The sequence below is a fragment of the Aptenodytes forsteri genome, unplaced genomic scaffold (genome assembly GCF_000699145.1).
Source record: "Aptenodytes forsteri isolate BGI_AS27 unplaced genomic scaffold, ASM69914v1 Scaffold483, whole genome shotgun sequence".
Taxonomy (NCBI): domain Eukaryota; kingdom Metazoa; phylum Chordata; class Aves; order Sphenisciformes; family Spheniscidae; genus Aptenodytes; species Aptenodytes forsteri.
The window spans coordinates 143843-152763 of record NW_008795316.1 but is presented as its reverse complement, the minus strand read 5'-3'; the positions used below and the strand labels follow the sequence as shown (position 1 = coordinate 152763).

At 44.6% G+C, this 8921-nt stretch overlaps 2 protein-coding genes across 3 annotated transcripts in view; one reads left to right on the top strand and one right to left on the bottom strand.

The window, feature by feature from the left end:
* The window catches only part of ELMO2 (engulfment and cell motility 2), a 19643-nt gene extending 16343 nt beyond the window's left edge, over positions 1-3300 (bottom strand). For both annotated transcript variants that reach the window (XM_009279513.1, XM_009279512.1), the window contains exons 1-6: positions 3218-3300; positions 2498-2623; positions 2321-2361; positions 1738-1810; positions 1351-1401; positions 192-373 (exon numbers count right to left, since the gene is read on the bottom strand). In XM_009279513.1, the coding sequence (XP_009277788.1) occupies positions 192-373; positions 1351-1401; positions 1738-1810; positions 2321-2361; positions 2498-2575 (425 nt within the window). In that variant the 5' untranslated portion in view covers positions 2576-2623; positions 3218-3300. The remainder of the gene's footprint in view (positions 1-191; positions 374-1350; positions 1402-1737; positions 1811-2320; positions 2362-2497; positions 2624-3217) is intronic.
* Positions 3301-7259: 3959 nt separating this feature from the next.
* The window catches only part of SNRPB (small nuclear ribonucleoprotein polypeptides B and B1), a 5236-nt gene continuing 3574 nt past the window's right edge, over positions 7260-8921 (top strand). Inside the window, exons 1-2 of the mRNA XM_019472137.1 lie at positions 7260-7265; positions 8095-8213. Of these exons, the coding sequence (XP_019327682.1) occupies positions 7260-7265; positions 8095-8213 (125 nt within the window). The remainder of the gene's footprint in view (positions 7266-8094; positions 8214-8921) is intronic.

Genomic DNA, 8921 nt, shown 5'->3' with positions numbered 1-8921 from the left:
TATTATTATTATTATCATATTATTATTATTATCATTTTATTTCAATTATTAAACTGTTTTTTATCTCAACCCACGAGTTTTTTCTCACTTGTGCTCTTCCAATTCTCTCCCCCATCCCACCGGGTGGGGGGGAGTGAGCGAGCGGCTGCGTGGTGCTTAGTTGCCGACTGAGATTAAACCACGACACTTACTGGGACAGAAGCTTGGTCCCGCTCTCCACAAGCCGTGTCAGCACTGTAATCCCTTCCATGTTGATGAACTCTGTGGCAAAGGTCACGTCTGCTGAAAGTTTAGCCAGTTCCTTCATGGCATCCAGTCGGGCTTCCATACTGTGCGACTGGATCCTCTCCATCAGCTGGCGAGCTGCCCTAGACTGGGAGGAAAGAAGGATGATGCCAGTTACAGACTAGTCACCTGCAGACTGAGTTCTGCTGGCATCAGCATTCTGCCAGAAGTCCATGGATGGGCAGAGAGAGCACAGCAAGGGTAGAGAGATACCAGCAATGACAGGATAAGTAGCAGCAGTCAGCAAGTCTAAGATTGACTAAAAAAAGGCTGCACTCAGCAACAGCTACAGCCAAGCAGGAGGCAAGTAAAATGGTATTTTACATGTTAGAGTAAACGCTTGTTTTTCTTCTTGGTGAGGTGAGTTGAGGTGGATATAGAAATATGGAGTGAGACCATTATAGAAATACAATGTTAAAAAAAAACCTCTCTTAGATTCAAAGAGAAGCACAAGCTCATTTTGTGTACCCACACAACATTCTGTAAGACCTCTCAGACATAGATCAATGATATCCTCTCAATCACCTCTTGCCTAAATAACTTCTTCCTGTTCTACTCATTCTCAGCTATATGCCATGACACTTGCACAAAAAAGGTTTAAGAATTTCAATAAAAAGGAAGCTGCAGCAAGTCTGCAAAAGACAACTGTTGAGGTCACAATAGCAAGAATTCACTAGGAACAATCCCCTCTGCATCAAATTTGTCTCTTATTTTAACTTCTGCATTAAGTCACCAGTACTGTTGCTTTCTAACTGAGAATACTAACAGCACTCATATTGAGAAGGTGTCTGTCAGGTGCTTTACAACATGCTAATCTAGGAGATGCAATAAAAACATAGACTGGATTTATTTACAGAAAGTCCTATAAAAGGGCAGAGCATCCAAAGGAAAGATACACACCCAACCAGGAAGGAAAACAAGAGTATGCGCCTCATTGTGCAGAATGGCCCACAACAAAGGTGAGGGCCCTACAATTTAGGGAGGAGAAAGAAAAGCTGAGAGGAAAGAAACAGCCTGTCATCCAAGGATAGCTACTGAGAAAAAGGGATGTGAGGAAGCATTTACCGGGGAGACTGCCAGCTGTAGGATAGTTCCATTCTTGATGTCACAACGAGTCTGAAAGAAAACATGAACTTTAAACTGCAGAAAAGTGGGGGGAAAAGAATGCGACTGGATCTACAGTGCACATTTGTATGCCCAAGTAAAGGGGTTCCTATACCACACAACCCTACTGAGGGTACTGAATTGAGTCAGTGGGTCCTCGCACCTATGGGCATGCAAATGGAGAAGTGCAAGGCTCCTCAGTTGAATGACACCATTCAAGTCTGAGTATTTTTGATAGCAGAGACGCTGCCCCTCAAGGATTAGCGACAGTATTGTTCTATGACACTAGTCCAAGGCATTCTGCACTCTTTCTCAGGACACCAGCAAATTGCTACCTCTCACACTGACCTGCTCTGTGATGTACAGCTGAGGACCATCGGCATACCGCAAGGTGTAGTATTCAGGGTTTGGCAACGACCACCTGGCAGAGGAAGAAGAAGGATACATAAGCTTCTTCCTCCTCTTTCTTCTGGCTCTCAATTAGGAATAGCAGCTTGATCCCAGGAGGGTGGAAAAGAACTTTCAAGCAAACCTTTAGCGTGGGAAATTAGGTCTCCCAAAGAGGAGAGGAAACACCTTCCTCTTGACGGGGGGACGGGACTTCAGCCTACTCTAAGTCAAGCACTGTGGAATGTCTGAAGCGGCCTGCACTTCAGGAACAGCAAGATTGGCCAATCCTCAGAGACACTGCCCCTAGAGGCATACATATGCACACACTCAGAATTGGAATAAAGATGCAAAGCTCCTGTTTTCCAGGAGATCCTTTTCTTCCCAATTTAAACCCTGGCCCATTCCATGGCCAAAACTGGCAGCAGGCAGCATGGATCATGCTAGCAGCACACTGACAAGCAACAGAGGCTTTCCACAGTACCCCAGCAAGAGTTGTCAGGGGGACAGACTTTCTCCACAGGGTTCCCAGAGAACTACTCACCCATCACAGACCTCCTTGATGATGGATGCAAGAGGCCTTTTCTAGAACAGAAAGAGAGAGTCCTCAGTAGCTATGTTCCTCTCAACCAGAAAGGAATACTGCCCATTTCTGTGCTTCCCACATTCCAGTGTCAAGGTTGCGGTGCATTTCCTCCCCCACCTGGTTACCAGGTCTCACCTGATCTATTTCCAGCAGCTGGGCATTGGCACCTGGCCACTCAACAGCTACTTTCACAATGTCCGAAGGTGGTGGCATTGCTCCAGACTCCTCCAGGTGCCTTTACAACAGCATACACCCCCACACCTGTTAAGAGAAAGGATAGTGAGCAGCTCTCTGAAAACTATTTCAACTGTTACATTGCATCTAACACCAAGCTTCAAAACACTACATAAGACCAGCCTTATGGTTTGCGGGGCCTGCTAGGGACAAAACATCCAGTGCACCAGAGATCAAGGCCTCATACTAAAACAGCACATTGTGAAATTGTATGCCCAACCTTATCACCTAAGGAATATTTCTGAGAACTTGTTGGGGTACTCACACAAGGAGAGTCACTCTGATCAGCAAAGCCCCATCTGCCACCCGCTGTCCGTACTGCCAGGTCAGTTTACAGGACTAGTAAAGCAATAGCTCCCTAGGCTCAGCTACTGTCTGAGCTACTGTACGTGAGAGAGGGAACATACTGTCCAGGTAGCCTCCCTCCCATGGGCTGGTGTTTACTGATGTCCCATTCATATTTCTCAGATACCTTGATCCACTCAGGATACCCAAACAGGCTCCTAGGCAGAGTAGCAGTAGCTAGCTTTATCCCATTCCCTTCCTATAACATCATAAATCCAAAACATGAATATCCATCACAGAAGAAAAGTTAACTCAGCATTTACTCTGGAGGTCTACCTTTCACTCCTTTATCTGCCTTAGAGCATAAGCTTGTGTTCAGGGTTTGGTCCCAGACTGTTGTCAGACATGTTGGTTTGTGCTTCATCTGGTAGTAAAAGGCTGTAAAGGAATGTACTTGTTCAGTTCCTTTTTAATCCTCTCCTGGGTGGAGGGAGTAGCCCTGCTCTCTCCCACAGAGCCATAGGGAGAAAGTCACATGGGAGAGAGACAACCCTCCCCATCAGCACTTCTCAGAAACAAAGGCTTCAAGCTGCCAAAAATGAGATCTGACCAGATACAGAAGTAGTCCTGTCCTTAAGGACTCCTCCTGAGACTCAATTTCCAGCATATCCTGAACAAGATGGTAAGCATCTGAAGAACAATTTCCCAGCTCCTATGGAAGCTCCTGTTTCTCCTATTGGGGCAACCCAATCCCCCTTTCCCAGAATAGAGATGAGACAGTGCTGAGCAGGGACATTGTTTCATGATTAACATACTTTCCCAACTTCCTTGATCAACAGGGAAAGAGATGCTAAGACAGGCTAATACTTGAAGGGAAACCAGCAGCCTTTGGAATTTTCCTGATGCAAGGCAAGTAAAGAAGAGAGAGCTTTCCACGGATCAGCAAAGACCAAGCAGCTGCAGAGATACCTGGCCCAGGAAATTGGTCTACATGACTGTCCTGGAAAAGGGAACTTCTATGAAATTAGCTGAGTCTACCACAAAAGACATGTATGCCTGGCCTGTATAAGATGTTGACCTAGAGATCCACTGACGATCTCAATTAATGAAGCTCATATGCCTCTTCCTTCCCTTGTAGAGACTGGTATCACTGGAAGGAGAGAGATGAAAACTCAGGTGCCCCTTTATCAGCCCTCTGTGATTATCTTCTCACTCCAGTTGAGGCAGCTTCCTCATCTAGGAAAACAGAACGCTATGACCTCCTGGTGCAGTCTTCTGAGATAGTCACAACGTTATCATCACTCCTGCCTGCTGGAATTGAGGATGAGGGGTGCAAATTTAGCATTTCTTTCATAGCACCTCCTAGAAATGCTCAGTGTTATCACTGCAGCTAGCCTTGCCCTCAAGTCTCCATCAGATCAGAGATACTTGCTTTACAATGAAGGCACTTGCTGGAGAGAAATCAGCTATTCCCCTATTAAAACAAGCATTGTTTACCATGAGAAGCTCTTCTGAAGCTGCCTTGCTCAATTTGCTCTATTCTCAGCATGCGTACGGTCTTTGCAGCTCCTGCAGAATCCAGGAAGCCTGCACTCCAAAGCTATCTGGGGCTTCAGCCAACCCAAAAGGGAGATTGGTATTGCATGCGCACAGGAACACCATCCTCCTCCACTCCTACGACAGTCAGACTGTCCACGCTACCATGCCACCCCTTGGAAAGTATCTGGCAAGCCAGATTAGGAATTTCATGATATTCTGAAAACGCACAGCTTACCCCAACTCACAGTCAGTATTCCTTCTGGCCTTCTCTTTCCTTTTTAGCATCAATCCCAAGAGCGGCTTATGTGTTCTAAAACCCATAAAATTACTGTAAGACTAAACACATCTCATGTGGAAAAGCGCCAGTCAAGTTAGGTTCAGCTTTGCCAGTTTCTTAAAATAACATCTCCAACCTTTCAGATAAGCAGCACAGCATTAGCTCAGACTAACATATCAAGAAAGAGCGGGCCTCGGAAAAGCAACAGACTCAGTGCACCAACCAGGCTGAGCAGGTCTTAGGGGTGATGATAGAAAAGCATTTATATGATTCCTATCATACAAAATTGCAAGTTAGAGTCAAGCAGTTACACAAACAACACCTGATATTTTACTTCCTAATCCTGGAGGGAAGACAACCAAGCCATCTCCCGCTCCAAGATTTGCTCTGGATAAAAATTTTACCCCTCTCATCTTGACAACAAACTGGAAAACCTGTCCTTCAGAGAAGGTGCATCAGGTAAAAAACTCCAGCTTGGACAAGGTGAGGTCACACAAAGGAAGACTGCTCACATGAGAGCTCAATTAAATTAGTGTTTCAAAGAAACCTTCGCAGCCCACAGAGCTAGGCTAATTCATAAACGGAAAGCACCGAGCGTATGCTGTTCTATGGAAACGCTGTCTCCAAATCCCGTGAGCCTGTGTTAACATGCTCCCCTTTCTTCACAAATTTTGATTATCAGTATTCTATTCTCTCACTCCAAGACAGAAACATACAATTTACTCTTTGCTAAGAGTGACATGTTAACTTGCAGCAAATATGTTCTCAAGAGGCCTCTAACCCTAAACACATACACAGCTGCTGATGCTATTTTCATACCCATTACAATCAGTAAATTGGACTCTACTCCTTTCTTCTACACTCATCCTGAAGCAGCTGGTCTTCTTTTGTCCAAAGTAAACTAGGAATTCAGGCAATAAAGCATAAGGAACCCAGGACCAGAATAGCACCTTGCCTCATTGCATAAGCAGAGCAAAGCACTTAGGAATCTGCATAAACACAGGAGTGCTTTGAACCCAGATACATTTAGAAGACTGCAGCCCCCTGTACAGCACTTATTATTGGGGTTAGTATCCATAGCAAGCCTACCTATACCAGTTATCCTCAATGCCCAATACCTGATATCTCTGAGGATAGGAAAAGTCTGCCAAGCATGCCACACTGCAAGTCAGAAGAGTCCCTCCTGATCCTAAAAATCTGACTTTCTCCAACATCCAAGTGCAGTGTAATAAAGAGACAAGGCAGAACCAAGAAAGCATGCTGAGCCAACGTACTCTGCAGCATCAGCCATAAGAATTCAGAGCTTACCCGATCCTTCTGTCTCACAAAGAGATAGATGAGCCTAATAAAACTATGAATCAGTCTTCCTCACTTCCTTTTGCTGAATTACACACACACACAAATAATCATTTAGACTTTCAAATGGCTTTTGCAGCAATAGCTCAAAACAGGGATAACTCATCAACTAAATCTTTAAGTACACTATGGCAATTACTAGTACACAAGCAGTAGCACAGCTCTGTACATATTCCCCAGACAAAGTGCCCAACTTGCACAACACCCCAGACCTGCAGGATATACAGGTTTCCATCCATTAAGTCTAGAGACAGACAGGTAGTTCCCAAATGGTATGTAATTTCCACTCACTGTTCTTCATTCAGCAACTAAAGCCTATGATGGCCTAAACCTGAAAGCCTGAGAAATCTTAGTCATATGGCATTAAGCTCATGTCATCTCCAATAATCAGACTGGCTTGCAATAACTGAACAGATAATTACTTCTCCCACGAGTGAACCAACTCACAACTAGAAACCATCTAAATCCATTCAGTGTTCAAGGCACAGCAAATACACAGTGAAGAGGCAAGGCTCAAAGATCACTTCCTTGAATATTAAGAACTGATTTTACAACTCTTTTAACTAATATACCCATGAGTAATTAGCATCTAATTACCACTTCTCCCTTCAGCCTCTTGCAGTACAGTCATAGTCTTTTATTTGTACTGCAACTTACATTGCAAGTTGCTACTGAAGAGTACAAGGAAATACAGTACTTTATATGCCAGAACAAAGATGCCCAGATTATTATAGGTAGAAGCCTTTACAAATCTCTAACTTGTCTTCTCCTTTGCAAAGAACATGCATCATTCAGGGAGAGGAAATGCACATTAAAACAAACACATTGATATTATGGGAAATTCTGCAGAAATCATAGAATTGTTTAGGTTGGAAAAGACCCTTAAGATCATCGAGTCCAACCATAAACCTAACACTGCCAAGTCCACCACTAAACCATGTCCCTAAGCGCCATATAAATATAAATATAAGTCTCTTGTTTCATCAAAAGAAGTACTGCAGAGGTTGGCCCACAGCTCCTGGAGGCAATGCACTCTACCTGCAGCTCCCTCAATATCCTTGCCACTGAAAACAGCAACCAACCAAGTTGTATTACACTACCTTCATTAAAAAAAGCTTTCAGCTGCATACAAACTCAGAAAGTAACTCACCATGATACGTTAGACTATTTCTGCCCCAAACTTCTTCCATAAATGAGTACCCACTCATGACGGTAAACCACGTTCCCTATTCCAATCAGCATTCAAGGCACAGCAAATACACAGCGAAAGAAATAGAGCTTAAGGACTGTTTCACTGCACAGCAGCACCATGGAACAGATACCACATAAGCCTACCGAGGAAGAGATTTAAACATCAAAATGAATTGGCTAAGCAGAACCCAGACAAGCAGGAATTAAAAATTAAAAAAGGTAGGAAACTCTTCATAGTCTGGGTCAAACAACCCTTCGAAGGACCTACACAGATCAGCGGCTCAGCAGAAGCAACTTTCCAGAAGAGGACAATGAAGACTGGACCGCAAATACAAAGGGTACTTCAGGTCAGCCTCTTAACATGAGGTTGTCTGTCAAAAGCGTTCTTTGAAAAGATTTCACTGTATGTCTGCAGACAAGAGGGGTGACAGACGTTAAATTTTACAATGGGTATTTTGCAGTGCACCAGTGATATATCTGATAAAATGACTGTTCAGAAGCTCTTGAGAAGAAGCACAGACTGCAATTTTGCATAATTGTGAATATCAGTCACTTACGGTCTCCCACAGCACATTCTTCTCAACAACAGCATGTAAGCAATTCTCACAGTTTTATACAGGGAGACAGCAGCCAAGCTGAAAGCCACCAAAGATGAATTCACTCCGCTTCTGCAGAGCGAGTTCCTTCATACAAAGCAGGGGTGTAGGGGTAGCTGCAAGGCAAGGAGAAATCAGCAGAGCTGCTAATAACACACTATTCAAGAGACTTCTGAGAAGCTGCAAGCTAAAACGACTAGAGTATTTTAAACAGAATTTCCCTATTCACAAACTCAATCTTCTTTTCATTACAGATAGAGAACAAAGCGTGCTGCACACAGAATGAAAATGAGGAGGATGAAAGAACATTCCATGAAAAAGAAAAGCTGCCTGGTAGAATCCTGCAGTCAACAAGCAAAGAGCTGCAGCTTCTGCAACCTGTAGATGCGACAAAACATCCTAGTCCGTTCTCAGCAAGTCCCCAGACGGTGGTACCAATAGGCCAAACAAAAGGTGGAAGTGATGGGAGCAGAGTGCCTAACTGGACAAGTGTGCAGAAAAGACAGCTTCCTTGACCGAGCAGCATAAGAGGGAAGCAGACAGCGGATTCCAACCTGAGGGCTATGTACAGCTTTCTACATTACCTCATATAACAAGCAAAGAGAAACATACTTCACTAGAGAAACCAAAGAACCAGGTGGCTCAGATTCTCCATCTCTGGAATCCTACATTCCTCCAAAGGCCTTCCATGGCTGCATTTTGGCTGTAAAACACTAAGTCTATGGCACTGGACTCTTATTTTGCGTATTCCAACACAGTTGGGCAGAGACCATCTCTTAGCAGAGACAGAAAGTGATAGCAACAGGGTAAAAAGAGAGAACTGCTTTTCAATTATTTTTAATCAGTCAAGTGAGCTGAAAGCAGCCAGCCAGTCAGCAACTCCCGAAGCTTGGGCCGAAACTCAGTTTAAGGCACGGAACAATTTTTTCTGATGAAGCGCTGTCCGTTTTACACCTCAGGTCTGCTCGGCTCCCGGGGGAGCGGCGAACCGCGCCCTTCTTGGGCGGCTTCTCGGCCCGATCGCGGCCCCTCCCTGGTCTCGCGCCCGGGGGCCGGGGCGGCGCGGCGGGCCCCGCGCTCA